Source organism: Cydia amplana, chromosome 22 (assembly GCF_948474715.1).
Source record: "Cydia amplana chromosome 22, ilCydAmpl1.1, whole genome shotgun sequence".
In the NCBI taxonomy this organism is placed as follows: domain Eukaryota; kingdom Metazoa; phylum Arthropoda; class Insecta; order Lepidoptera; family Tortricidae; genus Cydia; species Cydia amplana.
In genome coordinates this window covers 6,529,454-6,552,265 of record NC_086090.1, presented here as the reverse complement: position 1 = coordinate 6,552,265, position 22,812 = coordinate 6,529,454, and the positions used below count along the sequence as shown (strand labels likewise).

Genomic DNA, 22,812 nt, shown 5'->3' with positions numbered 1-22,812 from the left:
CGGAGCATAGTGGTTTGCCCCAAATATGCGAGGAAATAAGTTAAAATAGGCAATTAATTATTTAAGCATCAAGCATTACTCGAATCTTAATATAAAAAATGTCAAATCTTACGATTTTCCCTCCTTAATATCTCGCGCACGAGTGTGGAGCGGGCTTTAAAATAATTGAAATGTCTATGATTATTAAGCAGTATTTACACGATGTTACAAAATAGTCCTGCAAGAATGAGACATATAATTGTCTCCCTATCTCGCTCTATATCCTACAGCATGAACTGATAGCTGTACCAGGCCGTGTGGATGCTGGTTTAATAAGTATCTGTTTTTCGCTCTCACTTAAGCCCCGCATTCACACTCCTACCTTGTAGGCCGCCTCGTAGTCCGCCTCGTTGGGTAGGATTGTGTATGGGGGTTGTAGACTACGAGCCGTCCTACCGTTTAGCCGTTTGTAGGACGGCTCGTAGTCCACAACCCCCATACACAATCCTACCCAACGAGGCGGACTACGAGGCGGCCTACACGGTAGGAGTGTGAATGTGGGGCTTTATAAAACTGCGTCCTTAAAAGCCATCTCTTTCTCGCTCTCACTCATGGGTGCGGTTGTCTGTTACACGGCTTTAATGGACGTACATACGGCGGATCACCTTACACACGATCGAACGTGCGCCGGACCGCAAAGTCACGGTCCGGGCGTCTGTAAGGCCAAGCGCGCACCACGATTTTAATTTTTGCGAGACGATTTTAGAATCGCGCTGTAATTTATCGCAGAAAATTCACTGCGCGCACTGCGATGAAAAGTCGACGATTTGTTCATTCTCGACATGGATTTCGTACCAGTCGCCAGGCGTGAAACAATATGCAATCGCTGTATGACTGAGTATTTATACCACAAAGGTGATCTCCTTCTATTTCTATAATTAAACGGTCAACATCTAGCGTCTCATCTTGTGACTCCATTGGAGAAGCAGGTTCCGATATGTTGACTCTTGGAGAGCGAAATGCCGACTGAGGTCCGGGGTGCGATTTTATTATCGCAGTGCGCGCGGGGCCATACAACTCCGTATGCTGCAATTCACTTTGTGACAATGGCGTCGCGAGCAGTCGCGGAAAAATGTGACAAATCACAATTTTAAAATCGCTGCGATTTTTTTGTCGCATATGCAAAACAAAACTAATTCGGTACTAGTAACGTACATAGCTTAAAAATAAATGATTCCTTATTATATTGATATTATATATTATAAATGCGAATGTAACACTGTTTGTCGGTCTGAGTCCTGAGGAAGGAAATATATATAAATATTTATCACGAAAATAACCATTCTACGCGGTCGAATTCACGGGCAGAAGCTAGTAACTAACTAAGAATTATCTATATAACATAAAAACAAAAAATAAAGATAGGTATAATTGATTTTCAATGCAATAATGCACCCTACAGTACTTTTTCATACAGTGGACGAAAACTGACTCATACGTGGACGAAAAGTAGCTCACAGGCGGACGGAAACTGAAATAACCCTACTTTTTCAAAATATATTTTTTATAAAATAAACCGTAAATATTATTTAAGGTCACGTAATATTAACCTAAAATAGACAATATGAGCAATACAAACAAATATAGCACATTTAAGTAAGACTACTTAAATATTTTTTTTTAGCATTTCAAAGTAGACATCTCCTATAATTGGACGGTATCTGACACAATTACCCTACATTATTGCAGAGGCCAGGAAAGGGCAATTCGTGGATGAGTTTCGATTTTGTCGGACGACGCGTAGCAAAGAAGACGAATCCACGAATTGCTATTCCTGCCGAGGCATATATAGTGCTTTTCTCCAAAACATGCGAGGAAATAAAGTAAAATAATAATTATTTAAGCATCGAGCATCACTCAAATCGAAACTTCACATCAAAAACGTCAGAAACAATTTCCCTCGTTATTTTTAAAAGTTAAACGCACAAACTTATTCTGCCATTCAATTCAGTACCATTCAATATTCGTTCATTGAAAATATAGTTGGTCAAAGCAAATTGTCAGTAAATAAGAAAAAAAATAACACGGATGAGATCCTTAAAAAAAATATAAATAATCTTTGATTTTATTAAGCAGTATTCGCACGATCATACACGAGCACAACGGTCTTGTAAGAACGAGACATGTAAGGTCGTTTATATTACTATCTCACTCTATCCTATAGCTTGAAATGATAGCTGATCGGGTCGTGTAGACGCGGCCCGCGGCTATAATAATTGGCTGTTTGCGTTTTTTATTTTTAAAAAGTAAAAAACACTACAGTAATAAGTTATTACTGTAGTGTTTTTTTACTTCCCGTCCGCTAGAACAGGACAGCGATAGTTTTATTTTTTTAAATTAGAGTTTGACAATAAAGAAGTACTTCCGGTACTATTTTTGCTACAATAAGGTGAACATTTCCGAGCATATTGGAGAAAAGTATATTTTGACTCGTATAAACAGTATTGGCACACTGTTTTTTAAAGCATGTCAGTAGTTTGACATCGGTGTTTTTTTTCGTATCCAATTATACCGATTGACCAACTATACGTAATGGATACGAAAAAAAATCGATTATACGAAATTCGTAGCCAATTCTACGATCTGGCAGCCCTGGTAAAACAAAGACAAAGATAGTAAACGTGTACGACAAAGATAGTATGATTATCTGTACAAGTTTGAAAAGCGGTTTATAGTCGATTTAGACTCTCGCGCGAGCCACGAGACGAGCCGCGAGCCGAGCCACGAGACGAGAGTGTAATAGTCGATTTAGACTCTCGCGCGAGCCACGAGACGAGCCGCGAGTCCACCGTTTACACTCGCGTTCGGCTTGTCATTCGGTTATAAACATTATGCCGTGCCGTTAGTGTTTAAATTATATTAGCTCGACGAGCTTGCGAGCCACGAGACGAGCCGCGAGCCCACCGCTTAGGGCCACCCCACATCTAGCGTCTTTCGAGCGTCGGCGTCTACAACTCTATGGCCGAACGTCGACGCAACTTGGAGGATATAATCAAACGGAGACGCCATGTCTGTAATTTTCTGTACAAAACAGTCTGCCGATTTTTGCGGGGGAGGGGAACGTCAAATGTATGCGTAACGTAAAAATAGCCATGTCAGATAAACGTCAGTCCATACATTGTGTATGACCGTTGGCCGCCTATTTTCGACAGAGGGGAAAGCCTGTTAATGGCTACTCCGTTTAGTTGTATCCTCCAAGCGACGCAACGTCATTTTCCATAGCGCTGACCAGACGCCGACGCTCGAAAGACGCTAGATGTGGGGTAGCCCTTACACTCGCGTCTCGTGGCGTGGCTCGCGGCTCGTCTCGTGGCGCTCGCGCGAGTATAATCCGCCTATGAAATTTTGAGTCCTTCATGGAGTCCTTTGATTTCTACAAGGGACGGAACTCGTTAAGATTTTGAATAGGAAAGTGGTAGGTACAATGATGGGTAGAGGTTATAGGGTACCTAAAGGGTAAAAGGTTCAGATGTGAAGCGAGTAAAACAATAAATTAACAAATCTTATTTATTAGAACTTAAACAATCAGTCTTTCCTATAGGAATGAGATACGAATATCACCAAATTAAAAAGAAATTACTTGTTAGTATTATCTCCATTGGCGTTCTCCTTCAGTTCCTTGCGAACGGGGCCGGTTTGCGCGATCGGTACCTTGCGTTCACCCTGGATCTCTGGAGGCACGACTCTCGGAGCAGTCACCGATAGCACACCATCGGACGAAAGGCGTGACTCCACCGTCTCGGGCGTACAGCCTTCAGGCAACGCGTAGCGACGCTTAAACTGACGCGAGATGTAACCATGCTGATCTTTTTTCTCTTCGTGCTTGCCTTCAATCACTATGTAACCGTCTGTGGTCTTCACAGAAATGTCCTCCGGCGAAAAATGTTGCACGTCCAAGTTAATCTGGAACTTGTCCTTGTCGGCCTTGATGCTCGAGCCGAGATCGCGAGCAGCGGTAGCTAGCTGACGCCACGGGCGGTAGTACTCCCGGCTCACCAAGGGTCCAACGGTAGCGCTTAGGATGTCGTCCGGAGTCAACGCCAAGCCGAAATGCTGGTCCATCAACCGGCGGGGACGCTCGAGCTCGTAATCAAACAGGAACGGAAGCAGAGACATTTTTCTTTGCAGATAAACGCTTCTTCTTGAAATAAATCGTGCGCTTTCAACAGCAAATTGATGCAGAAGAAAGAAATGAAGGCCGTAGATTGCACTTGTTCAGAATCGCTTCGAACTCAACCGTTGTTTGAATTTGAATGACGTTCGAATGGTCCGCGCCGCGCGCTTTTATGTGCAGTGGCGCCCTCTCGAAACGAGTAGAATTTTCGCGATGGCAGGGGCTCTCAGGTTAAGGGTCGCTCGCTTCATTAGTGTACCTACGTTAAATTAACATTAAATTAAGCTAGAGCAAAATGTAGCCTTTTGATAAAGAATTTTAGTTTAATGTTTGCAGTTAATGTGACACAAAATGTATCTAAAAAAATATGGTTGTCTGGAAAGTCGGTTTACGGACGATAATTTTACGTGATAACGTCATAAGAAAACATAGATGAAAAATGGCATACTTTTATACGTTACGGAGATCTGTCCACAACGTTACCATCGAGATCTGTCCACAACGTGACACTTTTTCGTACATGCTACCGGTGTTTATCGTTTTATAAGACGTTATCACGTCAAAAAGGACGTTAACTTGATATAAAGGACGTATCTAAAAATAACAATAACAATATAATAATTTATTACCTCTTAATAATATTCATACCTATTAATATAATCATAATAATATTCTAAAAAATGTAGACATATTTAATTGTACCATAAGCTCAATAAAAAATAGATTCAGGACTAGCAGTATGTAAATCTTAACGCGATCTGTCAAAATTTTAGTTTAATATGTCATGTTTGCCGATACTTATTGAGAAGCCGTTAACAACAGATCATGTATTTCATTGCCTTTCATTGAGTTTTATGTATATATTTCGCAAATTCTGTGTAATCTTTTACTAATCAGGTGAACCTAAGCCAAGATAGGTACTTTTTTGTGCTTTAATATAAATATATGTATGTATAACAAAAATGGAAACTATAGGTCTAGATTAAGAGAAGAAACTGTAACAATATTTTCTGTACGACCGTTTGTTTCAGAATTAAATAAAAAATCTAAAGGGCTAATATCTTAAGGGCTTTGCCCACATACTGTGAGATTGCGGGCTTTGAGGACGCCAAAAATGCTTTTAAAATTGCTTGCCCAGGCAAACAATTTCCAGACAACCCAAATTCACAAAGGAGCTGGGATAATGTTTACTGTGATTTAGCTTACAATACTCTGCTAAACAACTCTACAGGTCCAGATCGCGCGAGGCTTTTGGCGGTCGGAGCCCGGGAAGCCGGTTACTGGCTACATGCCCATCCTTCACCCAATACTGGTACTTTCTTGGATCCGGCCTCCCTTAGACTGGCGACTGGTTTGCGACTTGGGGTTTCGGTGTGTACGCCACACATATGCTCTTGTGGCACGGACGTGGACCGACTGGGACACCATGGATTATCTTGTCAAAAAGTGCAGGACGCTTTTCGAGACATGCGTCGCTTAATGACATAATCCGTCGGTCTCTTGCCACCATCAATGTGCCTGCTCTTCTTGAGCCGACTGGCATTTTCAGAGACGATGGCAAGAGGCCCGATGGGGTGTCCTTAGTTCCTTGGAGCTTGGGACGGATGTTAGTGTGCCAGGTAGCAACCTGCGTAGACACACTGGCACCGTCCCACCTCCAACGGACTAATGTAAAAGCGGGCGGGGCGGCGGAAAGCGCCGAAATTTTAAAACGTAACAAATATACGAGCCTCGGTAGAGAGTACCATTTTGTACCATTTGGAGTTGAAACTCTAGGTCCATGGGGTCCCAGCGCGCATAAGTTGTTCGCAGAAATCGCGAAGCGTCTGGTTGACGTAACTGGTGACCGAAGAGCTGGCGGCTACCTCGCACAACGTATCAGCATTGCGATACAGCGAGGAAATGTCGCCAGCATCCTTGGTACAATGCCTCAAGGGCCTATTTTAGATTTAAGCTAGTTTTGAATTTCTTTTAGTAATACACTGTATATATCTTATTTGTAAATAAATGATTATTCCAATAAAAAAAAAATAAAAAAAAATATATATTAAAAACGTTCATCTGTGTAGTGAGCGACCCTATGTTTAAGAGTCCCTGGTAGAATGATGGAGAACATTCTACATTCAAGTGGCTGGATTATTCTCTAGTAGCCATACGCCATCTAGTGTCGAGTAGCAAAATTATTTGGTATTAGAACTAACTTATGAATATATATTTTTTTCTGCATCACTAGATGACGCCATGATAGACATTGTTGCCATATAAAATTAATACCTTTATATTTCTCGAGGAATTATTTTATAATTAATACATATTTACTTATATAAATACCTGTTAATGATATTACATGTATAAAGGGAAACTAAATAATTTAATAAAATTCACCGAAATAAACTTGAAATGCTTGAAATAGGGCAACACTTCAGGGGTGCGCTGCGCTGCGGCTGGCTGGTCGAGCAAGTTTTGCCGTTCGTTTCGTTTTCGCAGTGAATGTTTGTGATTACGCTGCCAGTGGCGTGCGTATTTGATTTGCAAAAACGCCGTATATCAGAAAAGTTTTAGTGCTGTGATTATTATTGTATATCTTTTATATTTTTGTACGTATTTAGTGTGTAAGTGAAACAAGTGCGAGTTTATTCTTTTCGCACCTCGGAACAATTTCGCAGGATTGTGGTAGATGTTGTGTTCTTAGTTTTTGTGGATTATTCATTAGTGACAATGGCAGACAATACCAAATTAACTGATGAGGAAAGGGCAGAAATCCGCGAGCAGTTTTCTCAGGTAAATATCTTTTATAACACCTATTTTCTAAGTTACCACCCGGCCGGACCGGGCTAAGTTACGATCTATGAATTCTATTTCTATAAAGGAAAATAAGTAGTGGTAATATTTGCAGTTTACGCAGCATTCTTGAATTCTTTGCCGCATAAGGATAGCAATTGCATCGTTTTTGCGTCGTTAAACCGTGTGTGGTCCGGACTGCCTTGAAGAAAATAACCTAGCTTGGGGGGGGCTTGCTTCTACTTTAAAAAGCTAATTATTTTACCAAGGTGTCAAAGTAATTATGCCAAGGTAGTTGATTAAAGTTCCGTGAAAAAGTAGCAGCTGGCTATTTATTATCTTATCAACTTGATTTATATCCAATCGAACTGATATCAGATACACTTGACCCACAGTTATTCAACCACTTTATAGTTTACAAAATGTAATACCAAGTAAGAATGTATTATATGTAGTTGAGTACATAATGTATGTATAATATTAAACTTTTAATATAGGTACCTCTAAAGTACTAAGAGAAAATAAAACTTAATTTATATAATATTAGTGTAAATAAATAAATAAAAACTCTTAATATTTATATAAAACATAATTAAATTGGAAGTAATAATAATTCCATTATGTTATTAAGTCTGAGGTAGTTCAGATTGTCTAGACAAAGATTAAATTCTATTTATGTAATTAACCACAATCACTAGCATTTGGTATTTTTTATTTATTTATTCATTATACCTAAGTAATAACCTTAAAATGGTACAAAACAAAAACAAACAAGTATGACATTCAACACACTTACTTTCCAATAATATAGCACAAAAATACCTAAATATTTTACAGACAATATATAATTATACTTTAATATATTATTATTATTAAAGTAGCGGGGGTCATCTGGACATGGGAGGCCCAAAACCGCACAAAATGGAAAAAGCTGGAAGAGGCCTATACCTCCAAAGAGGGTTCTGGTGAAATTTAGATTTAAGCATAGGTTAAGTTACTAATACTTTAAAATCCATGTTATGAAAACCAGAAATAAAAGGCTTTTTTATTTTTATTTATTTATTTATATAATTATACTTTATTAAGTTAACCCTATTTGAACCTCAAACAATTAATATTTTAAAGACCAAAAAGCAGCACTAAAGCAGTACTATAATAAAATACACGTACAGTAAAAATGCTGTTGTAAATGTATGATGTTTCCATAAAACTTCCACAAAAACAATATCTTCAAGGACACATACATAACTACTTTAATTAATTCAACACAATCAGCAGAACAAGCACTTATTGACTTATTTGACATCATCGGTATATATGTAGTAAACACTCGTCAGTTTATAATCTCGCTAGTTAAATTATAAACTGACGGTAGGGAGATTATAAACTAACCTAACCTACGTTAGGTTGTAAACTAACGGGTTCACAATCTTACGGTGTCATATACATACAACAATCCAATATACTGTATCAATCAATATGATTCAATTATAAGATACAGGCTTCTTGCGACATTGTCTAGGTGGAGTGATGATGATTTTTGATAAAAACAACCCTACATCCTTCCCCGGCCAGACTAGATTTCATCTAAATCAATTCAGCAGTTTAAGTGTGAAGAGGTAACAGACAAATAGTTACTCTCCCATTTATAATATTGGTGTGGACTAACTTGATTTGCTTGTAATTGCATACTTTTAGAACTTATTGAATACCTATCATAGTCTCATATAAACTTCCGCGAGCGCTGGTGGCCTAGCGGTAAGAGCGTGCGACCCGGAAGGTCGTGGGTTCACACTCCGGCTCGTAGCAATGAGTTTTTCGGAACTGATATGTACGAAATATCATTCGATATTCACCAGTCGCTTTTCGGTGAAGGAAAACATCGTGAGGAAACCGGACTAATCCCAATAAGGCCTAGTTTACCCGCTGGGTTGAAAGGTCAGATGGCAGTCGCCTTCGTAATAACTAGTGCCTTTGCCAATTCTTGGGATTAGTTGCCAAGCGGACCCCAGGCTCCCATGAGCCGTGGCAAAAATGCCGAGACAACGCGAGGAAGATGATAATGAGTCTCATATAAACTTCCACCTACAATTTTACAAGCATTTATAGGCAATGGTAACCACTTATGGATCAGACGGGCCATATGCTTCACAACATTGTTATAGATTTTAGACATTTTAGCTATATTTTTCTAATACATGGGGTATTACTGATATATTGATTATAACTAAGTAATTCTATACCTATAGTTTCCTTAATTCCAGACAAGAAACCCTATGTTTTTCCTTGTTTACTCAAGACTCAAGTAATGAACTAGTGGTGCTGTAAGCTGTAGACCTGGCGTTCCCCCATGACTCCGCCATTGTGAAAAATTTCCAAAAACTGAAACTGAAATGGAGACCTCCATCTTTGTTGGGTCAAATAGGTTTCATACAGGATTTTCTATTCAGATCATTTTCATTGCTCTTTAGTGTATTGCATTTAAGTAACCACAAACAGTTCACTAAGCGCCCCTTGCACCAACCCACTAACCCGGGGTTAACCGGTTAAAGTGTCAAATTGTACTGGCTACAGTGGTTACCATGGTAATTCCAGGTTAAACCGGTTAACCCCGGGTTAGTGAATGGTGGAAGTGGCCCTTCATACTTCATTTAACCTAGTATCCTAGTTCAAGTAGTTCATGGGACTTCTTACTGCAAAGTTAATAGCTTCATAAAATATTTACACCCACTATTGATCAGTCCCTGTCTTGTTACACTTTGAGTTCCATGTAGGTATTTATTAGTCTATGCTTACTGAGCAGAATAGTTATTGGTATTTTATGAAATAGATTAGAGTCTAAGGCTCTAAGCTAACTTATCATATTTTCATAGTTAGAGATTGATGATGACTGATGACATTTCCACACTTTGTCATTGGATGAACTCTCTGCATGAACAATTGAACATACTATCTGAGGAAGTTCGACGCAAGTTTATTACTCCTGGTACAGTCAGCAGCAATAGTTGCTAAGCGGGCGAGGTGTTCAAAATTACCTTGACACGCTCTTATTCTCTTAACAATACTCGCGTTAAGATCATTTTGAACACCTGGCCCTGGCAACTTCTGCTGCTGACTGTATATCTGTGCCTGTACTTGATATCCCATAACATAAAAATACGACCTTACTCATCCATTTACATACATGTAATGTAAGTATTACATGTAGTATATGTATGGGCATGCGTCACTTACATTACCCAAGAGGTATTTGTTCTGAGCCACATGTTTTAGTATTCAAAAAGCGTGTGTAATTGTCTCCTTGACATGTTTTAGCCATGAACAAGTGTAGCTATCAGTCTTACGTATTTTAGTACATACGGGAAAACCAGGCTAAGTTTATTATACTGTTGTTTATAATATAATTTAGTATTGAATCTATTTTAGTATTTAGTAGATAAAGTAGAAATTTGGTTTGTGATTTCTATCAATATCATATGTTATTGTGATTTACTCTTCCTGTTTCAGTTTTTTCAAACAACATGCCTTGAATAATATATAGGTACTGTGTTACTACTACCAATAATACCAATCAACTACCTTTATTACCATACATCGGGGTTTTCGGTGCGGGAATGTTTTACACTAGCCAAATAACAGGTAAAAACTGTAAAAAAACGATACTAATTTAACATTTCTAAGCACATTTGGACCTTACTACCTACGTTTAATTCATAGTTTGGTATTTTTTTTTTATTTTACAATAAACAAAGTTATAAATACACGAAATCATTCCCGCAACGAAAACCCCGATGTATGTTTATTACTGAGAAACTTCCATGGTATATTTTTTAGTTTAGACTAATACATAGTATAGTTCGTTTTTTTAGCATTAGAAATAAGGTGAACAATCTTGATGTGTCTTTTAATTGATAAACACACTTTAAAAATAAGTTACCGTAAATATGTAACAATTATGAATCTAATACGATCTTTTATAGTCTTCTGCTATCATAAGTAATAGTTATTGATTTTTAAAAAGTGTTTTTCAATTAAAAGACATGTAAAAATCGCTTACCTTCTTTCAAGTTCTTTCTAATGCTAAACGAACTATAGTAGTAGTACATGGTGATTGTAGTAGTGATGATACAGCTATAATATAATTTGATGACTAATAAACATTACTACAATGACGTCAACATCATAATAGTGAATGGCTATGGCGCAAGTACGGACCTCTGTATTTTCAAGTATAATTTTTCACTGCTCGATGCTCCAAAGGGTAGCAGATCTAGTTTTTCATATTAATTTCAGCTTGATACTCCACGCATCCCTGTATGAGATGATTATATTTCATTGGTGTGTGATTTCATCCCTGTATGAGATGATGATATTTCACAGAGAACAACAAAGTGTTCCGTTTTTGCCGACCGACCCTAAAAACGAAGCTCGAACCCCTTCAAACAAACTGTTTATTTCTCTTAAATCTCAAGTGGAAACGCTGTAGAATAAACACGGTATCACGGGAAGTAGTACTTCAGTTAATTTTAGCGTTAACTGCACGTGTTGCCTGACGAAATGCAGACAGCGCATCTGGGCTGTCGCAAGCGAGCTTAACCATTAAACCAAACTACAGATGTGCAAGCTGCGAAAAGTTTCAAAAAAGTTCGATAAGTTCTCGGAAATTTCAGGAAATATGCATAAGAATTTAAAGAAGCTTTAATTTTAAAACGGAAATCCCCGTAAAAAAATATTGAGTAGGGTAATTCGCCTCGCCAGTAACTGGCCTTCCTAAACTAAAAATGAATTCTATTCACCTATAAACAGAATTCATTTTAATATAAGGTGGCTAGTTATTGAAGGCTGGCCAGTTATTGAAACCTTATATTAGCCGGTGGCCAGTTACTGGCGAATTACCCTATGTAGTTTCCGAAAATTTTCAATGTGGAAATTTCGTAATTTTGGAAACATTCCGAATGCTCTTCAGTACCTAAAACTTGACACACACTGGACGCATTTGTTTTAAACTAGCTAAAAAACTGTAAGTTTAATACCTAAAGTACCTAAGTATGACTTTTTTGGCAATGGTTAGCAAACATTGTTACATGCCTAAACAATGTTAAGCTTTTTAAAATATTTTAATTGTGTGAACAAGAAATAGGTAACTGTACAAACGAACCAATTAAGAATCTTATAGCATGCATGTCTCGTCAAAGAGATAACTTATCGCCTGTTTTAATTAACCAATGCATGGGACAAGAACATTTCTCTTTTTGTTGCGCATATTGAGTCACAGCATTCCAGTAGGTACCCATTAATAAATTATATTTTTTCCCATTTCATTCGAATGTCTTTGGCATTTGGGAACAACCACACACGTGTCGGCAAACTTAAGGAAAAGAGCCAACCTCAGTAGAAATCGCCATTTTGAGGAATCTCAAAGAGCTTGTGGCTTGAAGAGCCACAGTACCTCCAAAGAGCCGCGGTTTGACCCCTGTTCTAATGTATCAACGTATTTTGTCGTTTTTAGGGTTCCGTACCCAAAGGGTAAAAAACGGGACCCTATTACTAAGACTTCGCTGTCCGTCCGTCCGTCCGTCCGTCTGTCACCAGGCTGTATCTCATGAACCGCGATAGCTAGACAGTTGAAATTTTCACAAATGATGTATCTCTGTTGCCGCTATGACAACAAATACTAAAAATAAAATAAAATAAATATTTAAAAGGGGGGCTCCCATACCAAAAACACGATTTTTTTGCTCTATTTTTAGGGTCCCGTACCCAAAGGGTAAAAACGGGACCCTATTACTAAGCCTCCGCTGTCCGTCCGTCCGTCCGTCCGTCCGTCCGTCTGTCACCAGGCTGTATCTCACGAACCGTGATAGCTAGACAGTTGAAATATTCACAGATGATGTATTTCTGTTGCCGCTATGACAACAAATACTAAAAACAGAATAAAATAAAGATTTAAGTGGGGCTCCCATACAACAAACGTGATTTTTGACCGAAGTTAAGCAACGTCGGGCGGGGTCAGTACTTGGATGGGTGACCGTTTTTTTGCTTGTTTTGCTCTATTTTTTGTTGATGGTGCGGAACCCTCCGTGCGCGAGTCCAACTCACACTTGGCCGGTTTTTGTTGATGGTGCGGAACCCTCCGTGCGCGAGTCCGACTCGCACTTGGCCGGTTTTTTCTGTTTCGCTTAGGAGTGAAGTAGGTAACTTTAAATAAACACTGCAGTGTCGCACGGCTTTTTCTTCGAAGTTGACCGGACACACTGCCGAGTGTTTAGGCATTGAATTTTTCTAGGAAGAATTGTTTTAGTCTTATTTTCAGCTCCTTTTCAAAACCATGTACATTCGGCATCAAAAGTAAGTACCATTCTCTCACAACTTAACAAAACGAGATATAATATATTTATGTATGTCTCTATTTGTAGGGTAATTCGATTGTATGTAAATCTAAATTATTCTTAGTTTTGTGGCCATCCGGACGCTAACTTTACTCTATCTAAAAAATGATATCATTAACACAAACCGGACAATTTGCATTAATTGTCAGTTTTTTCCATTGCTGACCTTAAAATACAAACGTGGACTTCACAAAGCATCGCCACACAGACCAAATAACTCTGATCTCTGATTCCTCATAATTTTTACGAGACTTCGGGTCAAAATATACTAGAAACTAGCTCATAATCGAGTTTTGTGAATGATTAGGTAGTCCTAATAGCCGTAATGAAGGTAATTAATGTACTGGCAACGATGCCTAGCGTTCGATGCATCGGCCTTGGCGAAGAATGTGGTCGAATGACGTAAGAGCATGTGACCCGTCTGACCTGGCGTAATCTAATGCGTATTAAAGATGCCCTTTAAGTATACATACTTTACATCTTTTAGGGCCCGTTGCATTTATTTGCTCATAGGTTATAAATCTGAATTTGAAAGAAAATGAATTTCTGTCGGTCGACGGTCGGTTCATACATCAAGTTCTTTTTTTTCTTGTCTGTTACCTTCCGTGATTCTTCTCACTTGATAGTCTCATCGGAAGATCAGACGGGGGAAGCCAGCAGCAACATGCTGAGATAAGGCCATTTCGTGGCACTTTAATATTATTTTGTGTTTTTTTTATAGGTATCTTTTATATTATGTATTGCCTCGTTTGTTTGTGCTTACAAATAAATTCTATAAGTAAGTGCTAAAATCACCGTCCGGATCAATATTCGATGGTTATCGACCCCACCCATATACGGCAAAGAGATTGGCCTTAACACAACAACAGGAAACACCCATGATTCCAATCTAAAATTGTATGAACCTTAATAGCTTTCTGTTTCGTAGTTCATTGGCATTGGCGCTATGTTATGATATCTAATGTCTGCGGGCCTAGCCAATATGAAAATCCTCTGCAGAAAACGAAACGCTGAGATAAACGTATATAATATAATATGATAGCGTTTCGTCATTTCTTTTTCTGCAAACGATTGTCATATTATTGGCTGGGCTCCCAATTCAGAAAGCCTATTAAGGCTTCGTCACACAGGCGCGTTTTCCGGGCGGGGCGTGAGCGGGGCGCGCCGCTTTTACATATAAAACGCTCACGCCCCGCCCGGAAAACGCGCATGTGTGACGGAACCTTTAGTCATCTAACAGGCTAAGGCGACCGAGACAGAGATGAGTCCATGCGGCTATAAATTGTATTCAAATTAATTCTTTGTCAACCAATGACAGCGTCGTGACATCCCTAAGAAGAAAGAGCAAAAAAAAAACGCTGCAAAAAGTATCACCATTTTCTTACCGGTATTACTAGACCTCTTTAGTAAGTAAGGTCTTAAGATGAAATGGTTGACCTTCTAGAGGTCTTACTCTGTTGGATGGTCTTTAATGGCAATGACCGAGGTCTGGGTAAAATGTTCCAAACACAGCAAGTCGAATGAGAATCGACTACGATTTTAGAATAGGTCTTTAGTGTGCTCTCCGATTGGGTTTATTACGGATTTCAAAGTCACACTGATTCTTTTAACCCTTTCAACGTCACGCCTATCGTGCGCGGCGAGTCATCGTGAACCTTACCAGAATGCACGAAGGTTGATATTGGGCTGAAGCCGCCACGTATTTAATAGTCAAATGTTTAAATGGCTCCTCTACACGATGGGCCAACGCCGGCCACTCCAAGGGACGCAGCCATGCGGTAGAATGAGATAGCAATAGCACTTGCTCCCTCTAAAGCATAAATGCGTCCCTTGGAGTGGCCGGCGTTGGCCCATCGTGTAGAGGAGCCAAAACATGTAGCTAAACGGCAAGTTATAAGAATAGAATACGTTGCAAGCGCGGGTCAAGCCCGACCTGCTGTCTTTAGAAGGGCTCCGTGAATAATTGTATCGTTACTAACAAAAGAACTTGGAATAAAACTATTATCTCTGTAATAGACCGTCCAGCCGTTATCATGGTTGAAAATCGAAGGTTTCTCAAAGTGTGAATAGAATTGCTGTGGAGCTACAGCAAAAACTGCTAATTTGAATGTAATTTGTTATTGATTGTGTGTGTAATAGGTATTGTGTCTTCCTACATGGAAACTAGTCATATCAACCGCCTAAGTGCAAACATTGAACACCTATTACGATAAAAGACTGAAAGTGGAAAAACCGACAACAAAGTGGAATCATTATGAGTACGAGTATCATTAAAAGTGACCATCAGATTAGTGATTACACTATTGTTTTAAAAGCGCCACAACACAATTCGTTATCTAGTGTAAACTCAGTGATTCACTCTTTAATGTACAGACTTTGACCCCTAATATAGAAAAGTCACCACAGCGCAGTTGTATTCAAATTTTAAAATAAGCTAAGGCCCTATCGTTGAAGACCGTCCAACCAACTTGAAGACTTTTTATACAGTACTTCGAAAATTGTACTTACGACTTGTTTTGCAGTTATAATATATATCTTTCTTCACTGCAAAATTATGTTAACATTTTAAAATTTTCAATCATATTCTTCTTTAATATCCTCCCTAATATTAATTACAGTTATCAAACAAATTACACTCAAATTAGTTTCATAAAGCAAAAAGACCGAACCCCACATTTTGCAATTGAAATTCCTATACACAGTGAATTTACCAGCAACGTGCCCGAATCGGTGTCTCATTTCATTACATAAAACTTAGGTATTTGCGAAACGCCAGGAATTCCAACTTGAGCACTAATTTATTCGCTTGTACAAGCTGTTTTGCATGTTGCAATGGAAAAGCGAGACAAGAAGGAAAATGCTAAGTATATTCAAATTGGTAGGTAGTTACTTTGTATCGGTATAATTAGTTTGATGTGGAGCTATCAGAGAAATACACAGAACAATAGGTAACAATGTTGGCTTTGTAGAGTTTATTTGCTTTCTATGCTTTAGTTTCGTGATCATTAACCACTCGGTTAAAATAATGGGAACTACAATTTAGAAGTTTGTAGATCTTGTAATAATATCGGTATTTATTGTGGTACAATGTAAATTTAGTGATTTCCTACTTGGACCGTCTTAAAATAACAATATTTTTTAAATGTTGTAGAAAATATAAGTTCTAGTTTAATTTTTCAAACTCCGCACGAGTATGCATGATGTTCTAAATATTCGGATTATTTTCTTAAAGTAAATAATACACTGGTTGGAATTATTTCATTATTACACCGCATAAAATCCCTGATAACAATCCTCATGTTTACTGAAATTGTTAAATTATACCTAATACTAAAAAAATAAGTACAGTGAAAACGTGACAATGTTACACGATTTATACACAGTAGGTATATGTGTTATCGTGTTGATACATTTCAACTTTCCATTAGGGCCTGAAGTCAAAATACCATTAGTCCGTGACAGGCCGTCTGTCATCGGACTTTCTCCGTCGTTGCGGTTAACTGAATCACACAGTGAGGATAAATTGTCCACAATCGAATTACTTCTGGTTGGGTCGGCGAGCCTTTGTAAGTTTAAACTTCAAAATAAGCTAAGTAAGTACAATGAACGGAAGTGATTATCTCTTTTAAGTTTTTGGTTTGTTTATCTGGAATAAAATTACCGATATAGTCAATATAATTAGTGCCATAAATGGAGACATAATAGCATAAAAGACGATATATTTTGTTGTAAAGAAAGTAGAAGGCGGAAGCTTTTTCAAAAAGATCAAATAATCCTATATCAAGTATCACACCTGTTACCTAAGCTATATCAAATTTCACGACTCAAATGATCCAAATTAAATACTTTCACGCTTTTAATCACATGTGATACTGATACGATAGTAAACGCTTTATCTAAACTGATTGTTATTTACATTACTTAGCAAGCATTCGCATAAAGATACCAGTATAAATGTAGCTTCAACACATAATAATTCTGGGTATTCGAAGATCAAATTAAATTGGTCGAGGTAAGTGATTGGAATAACCCTGAGAACATCTCGATAGTGAGAGCAGTTAAATCGAAAACAATCCGCGCGTATCGAAATAAAACTCGATTCATTAAAATCGACCGAAATTTACACTCGATAAATTATCGAACGCGAACGGGTTAAAATTAAAATAGAATGTAATATTATTGCAATATAATACGATTAAAAGTAAACGTTAATTAATAGCTACTGGAACGAATGAAATATGAATGGAGCTGTATAATTATAATCATAAACTGTTTGATGTAAATGCGATAGTATCTAATTAATTGGGAAACGTTTAGTTACTAACAGGCTATGACAATTTAAAATGATAATGCTTCCGACAAATGAATAAATTATTGATTATTTATGGTGAGATAAACGAAAATTTACTGCAATTAGATTATTCTAATATAATAATTAATTATATACTTAGTTATAATAGGGCAATTAGAAAATTTCCCTGTTCACGTTCAATCCTGTTTAGGGCGATAAACGGTACATTTAAACATTTAGAAAAAAATAAAGCCCGTTTTTGCATGATAAATAGATATTAGCAATATGTAGATATAGTAACACGTGTTCACGCAATTTGGGGTCATAGTGCGTGGCAAGGGATAGTAAAGGGGTAAGGGGTAGAATAATCAATATTCCAACTGTGTCTAGTCAAAAACTGCAGTGAACGGGACAAATAATTAAAGTTGTGTAACGCTTTTAACTGAAATTTAATTTGGGAAAACATAGTCAAAGAAACTTCTGAGTGCGGCTTTATAAAAAGTATTTGTGTGTGTTGGTTTTGTATATACCTGAGTAGTAGGTATGTATGTACGTATGTAAGTAATAACGCAAGAAACATAAAAAAAAACACGTACGGACTTATATCTATTTGCATCGTTCGTTTGTCCTCAAATAAGTCGAGACTATGTTTATTCTAATGAAGTTGTTTAAAGTTGTGTTATTTTATTAAAGAGTTCTTGTGCGCACCATTATGTCTTTCATAAGTTACATAGCACCCATAACAATGTCTTGTCACGTTTACAAATACCTCTATAGACACTTAAACAAAATTGATTTAAAAGATTTGATCTAAACATACATAAACAAATTCAAATAAAAGCTTATAAAAATATAAGTATCATTAGTGTCCATCAAAGGCATACCAAATGCCGTCCCGCCTCCTATTATGGCCAGGACACAAAATGGTCTGCAGCCTTAAGCCGACCAAATCCTTTAATACGGCTTTAGAACGCTCCAAGTACTAGGCTCGCATAGCTTCGAAGACACGCACACAGCCTCTCTGACGCACACAAAGAATTTACTTTACTTATTTGTTAAATACTATGTCTGGACTGTAAGCTTTTGGCTAGTTTAACTTGACCCAGACTATTCAAAACTATACTTAAAACCAGATATAATGCTTATTCTGGTTTTTTGCTCGGATGGTATGAGGGTAGTGTTGTGAATGAGTTGGGTTTTGTTCGCTTTGCTTAGGTCAACAGTCTGTGAGTCACTGCGCATTAAGGTGAGAGGGCCAATGCCATCCTGAACCAAAACGTATCATGCTATAGAGTTTTGTATAGCCATACGCTCTTTTAGATGTAACCAGCAGCATTGTGAAGTGACGAGGCACCGCTGTCTAATACAAGAATGTGGTAAGTGCATTTAAACTTTCTTCGTTCTTAGGACGTTAGTGGTTAATATGGTCGAATGTTAGTAATATACGAAGCGTTTGTTACGATAACGTAGATGATCGAATATACAGATACACCAAATGCTCTTCGTCGAGTGGTACTTGTAGTGAATCATACCGCACCTCATCAGTATTCTGGTACTCTTGAACGAGTCGTAATAGTTTCGGTATTCGATATGAATTGAATAAAGAGACTTGGATATAGAATTAAGAATTTGATAAATGGAGTGCCTTAGAAACCCAAGGTAAAATCAGGACTTTCGAATCCTCCCGTATCTCTAACTCGACGTATTATTATATTATAAAAGTTTATTAAAGAAAGAATCCAAGAAGACATGAGTGCTATCATCTAGATATGAGCGCCGCGCCGGCGCGCCGCCGCCGCCGACGAAATTTTCGCGCCGCCGCCGCCGACGCTGCCCTATCGGCGTGGCATCGGCGTGACCTTGGTAGTTACTATCTACTTTCAGAGGTTTCAGAACCAGATAATATTATATTCAATCGAGTTTAGATGTTTAACGGCGCCACTTCGAATAGTTTATAGGCATTCAAAAGGTATTTTAGGCCCATATAATTCAAAAATATCGAAGGTTATGCAAATTTATCTGTCTAGTAACCGCGCTACTAGTCTTGGGGAAACGAAATTATTTAATATCAATTTAAACATCAATATACTCGTAATAAACATACTGATTTTCTTCCATTTTTATTGTGGAACGTTCTACATTACAATTTATAGATTGTATATACACTAGACATGTCAATCACAATGAAAAAATTACCTGTGATCAACTCTGGCTAACGTGAGACTCGAACCCACATCTTTGGATTATCGACCCAATGCATAACTAATTTTGCCAGCTATTAACCATCCGTAATTTACCGCGAATTTAACCATTGCAAGCATGATTAAACGTCTTTAAAAGGTTTAAAAAGGGGCTAATTTTGAGATATTAATGGTTTCCACGTCCAAATGTCCGGCCGTTGGCTTCGCACGGAAGGGCGTCGGAATCGGGTCTTATTTAAACTTGGCCACTGTCAAATTTCAAGCTTTGCTCTCTCGCAGCTCAGTCTTTGGCCTTGCATCGCTTGCATGGAAGTAAGCCGCTATATGAACCTGTAAGTTTTTTGCCCTGTTTGGAGCTCAACTTTCGGCCTCTTTTAAAACGCTTGAACATTGGTCCTTGTCTGATCTTAGCTCCATTGCAGCTCGGCCTTTGGCGTCGCACGAATGCGCCCGCAGGAAAGCTCCAGATCTTTAACACTATGGCTTCGGTCTTTATCGGCCTTCGCCCTCGCTCTGCTCTCTTGTAGCTCGGCCTCGCACAGAAGCGCGCCGCAATCAGCGCTCCAGGCGTTTGGCCGACAGCCAAGCTCACACTTGGCGTTCGATTCTTAGCTGTATGCTTACCTGCAGCTCATCCTCTGGCCTCGCATTGGAAGGCGTCGAAATCAAGTCTTCGGTGTTACATGGAGCTCGGCCTTGCCTCGCTAAGATCTTCCGGCCAGAACCTCGCCAAGATTAAGACCGCCTATCCACAGTTTATACGATATAAAACTTTTTTCGTACCATTATTCAATAAATTATCCTTGAAAAAAGAAAAAAGCATTTATTTTATAACTTTCTTACAGCAAAAACATGTTTTTCGGTAACATTTTCGTTTGAATCGTTTTTTTCATTAATCGAAGGTGTTTCAAGGCCACGCCGCCGATTCGCCGCCGCCGCCGACCAATTTTGACCGGCGCGCCGCCGCCGGCTTAATGCCTATCGGCGCTCATATCTACTATCATCCATTCACATTATTATTATTACTAATGTAGAAAACTTATAGGTAAGTGGTATAATATTTCAAAATACACAAGGTTACGTTAACCTAAAATCAATTCAGATTCGGCTATCATCATTGTAGTTCTATGAAATGGAAAATTAAAACGTTGAAACGCGACGGCCACAACGTTTTAGCGTCAACCACAAAAATCACGTGAAAGCACTTCATTAGTCCGTCTTTGTTGTCTTACCCATTAAAGTCTAGGCACCAGTTCTTAAAGGTCTTAGATACAGTTATTTTTATACTCACCTCACTGACCTCGATTTTCTGCTCGTTTAAAGACTTAACATTTTGCTGTACGAGTAAAAAATGTCCAACTACTGAGCACTAGGAATTTCAGCAATAACGCCGAGTAAAGGCATTTAAGATAAATTTACTTAACTATGTAAGACCACGCCTTTAGTAAAGTTGACTTAAACTATTCCACAACTTATCGTTATGTTGAGGTAGTACCTCAGCTTAAGATGAACCAATATTTTTTGTCAAAGAACAGTAAACGTCAGCTAAAGCCGCCATAATCTGTTACATATTCATCCTTATCAGGACTCCTTATCCAGGCTAGTTCCGGTATTTTCCCAAACCCGACCTGCATACCATTCCTCAAACGCAATATCCTTCCAACCATACAGTACAGCCTACATTTTAAAAAGCGTTATTACAAATCATATCGGCCGAACGTATGAAAAAGGGCTTTAGACCGCTTGTCGCTTACGCTACTATTAACAATGTTCGAGTACAAATAAGACGTATCGCGACGTAAGCGCCAATAGTCCTAAAGATCCTTTTTTACATTGTGAGTAATTGAAGTCCTTTCAGACGAGTCAGTGTGCGTCGTTTGTGAGTCGCACGCGCACGATTTCCGCGACGCTGGAGTGCCTTGACACGTGCTTGAAATTCGATAGCACATAACATTGGAATGCATAATAGTACCACACAGTGTATGACCTGAGAAAATAGTCGCTGACTATTTATAAACTTGTAGAATGTTCCCGCCATTGTAGATAGCCAACTCAGAGAAATACAGGCAGAGGTACATCTTTAAACCAATGAATTTTAGAGCGATGAATCAGATGAATGAATGTTTGCATATTTCGGTCACATAGCGCGAAAGGGAGATGAAACTCTGGAAAACAGGAGCCGATAACTTCGCTGATGGAACTCCAATAATGTTTCGATACCCTAAACATTTCTTTCTACAAGTAACCCCTTCTCCTTTTGTCCCCCCGGTTTTGTCTTGTCATCCAAGAGATTGGATCGATTCCTGATATTTTGCTTCCCCCTAGATCTGGTGCCCTAAACAACTGGGTAATTTGCTTATTGGCAAATCCTCATGCCGTATTAACTTGACAAGAACTACTTAATTAACTATTCTCGCGATGAATATTCTCAAGATAAAGAGCGCATGAGAACACTCTCCCCTCGCGCATATAATTTGACAGCAATGCAAAATGCCTGTGATAAATAACTTTCTTATCTGTCCATCCGTCCGTGGCGCGCGCGCACGGCTCATTAATCGGGCGACTTGTATGGATCTCATTAATTAAGATAAACATAGGTTGGCATGGGAGATTCAAAGTGGCCGCGGCTCTTCGGGGAAGTAGTTGGTTGGCTAATTATATTGATTGGGTCTAAGATTGCAATTTACTATAAAAAAAAGTAAAAATACGGGATGATTTTAATTTTTAAGATATAGTTGACAGAGTGAAGCGAAGGTTTTCGTTTCAGCTAGCTTGGGCAAAAATGCTTTTTTGTGTCCGCCGGATGTTCTCCTCTACAGGTTGCATTTCTTAATTGATCCTCGGGAAATTTTCTCGGGTTCGATAACAGTGAAGAATTTATGTTTGTGTATGTGTGTACCCTGTTTTTGAATTTTTTCAAAATGTTGTAAAGACTATTTTTTTATTCGGTAGACTAAAATGACATTTCATAGTATGAAATGACGTTTTATGTTCATA

General features: G+C 38.4%; 3 protein-coding genes across 3 annotated transcripts in view; 1 reads left to right on the top strand and 2 right to left on the bottom strand.

Moving 5' to 3' along the window:
* The window catches only part of LOC134658314 (protein lethal(2)essential for life-like), a 224,229-nt gene that overhangs the window by 21,273 nt on the left and 180,144 nt on the right, over nt 1-22,812 (bottom strand). The window lies entirely within an intron of this gene.
* Nucleotides 3,529-4,272, bottom strand: LOC134658464 (protein lethal(2)essential for life-like). The gene has a single exon (XM_063514145.1). The coding sequence runs from the start codon at nt 4,153-4,155 to the stop codon at nt 3,616-3,618; it is 540 nt and encodes a 179-aa protein (XP_063370215.1). The 5' UTR covers nt 4,156-4,272; the 3' UTR covers nt 3,529-3,615.
* The window catches only part of LOC134658511 (plastin-2), a 76,750-nt gene continuing 60,544 nt past the window's right edge, over nt 6,607-22,812 (top strand). The window contains exon 1 of the mRNA XM_063514196.1: nt 6,607-6,934. Within this exon, the coding sequence (XP_063370266.1) occupies nt 6,872-6,934 (63 nt within the window). The 5' untranslated portion in view covers nt 6,607-6,871. The remainder of the gene's footprint in view (nt 6,935-22,812) is intronic.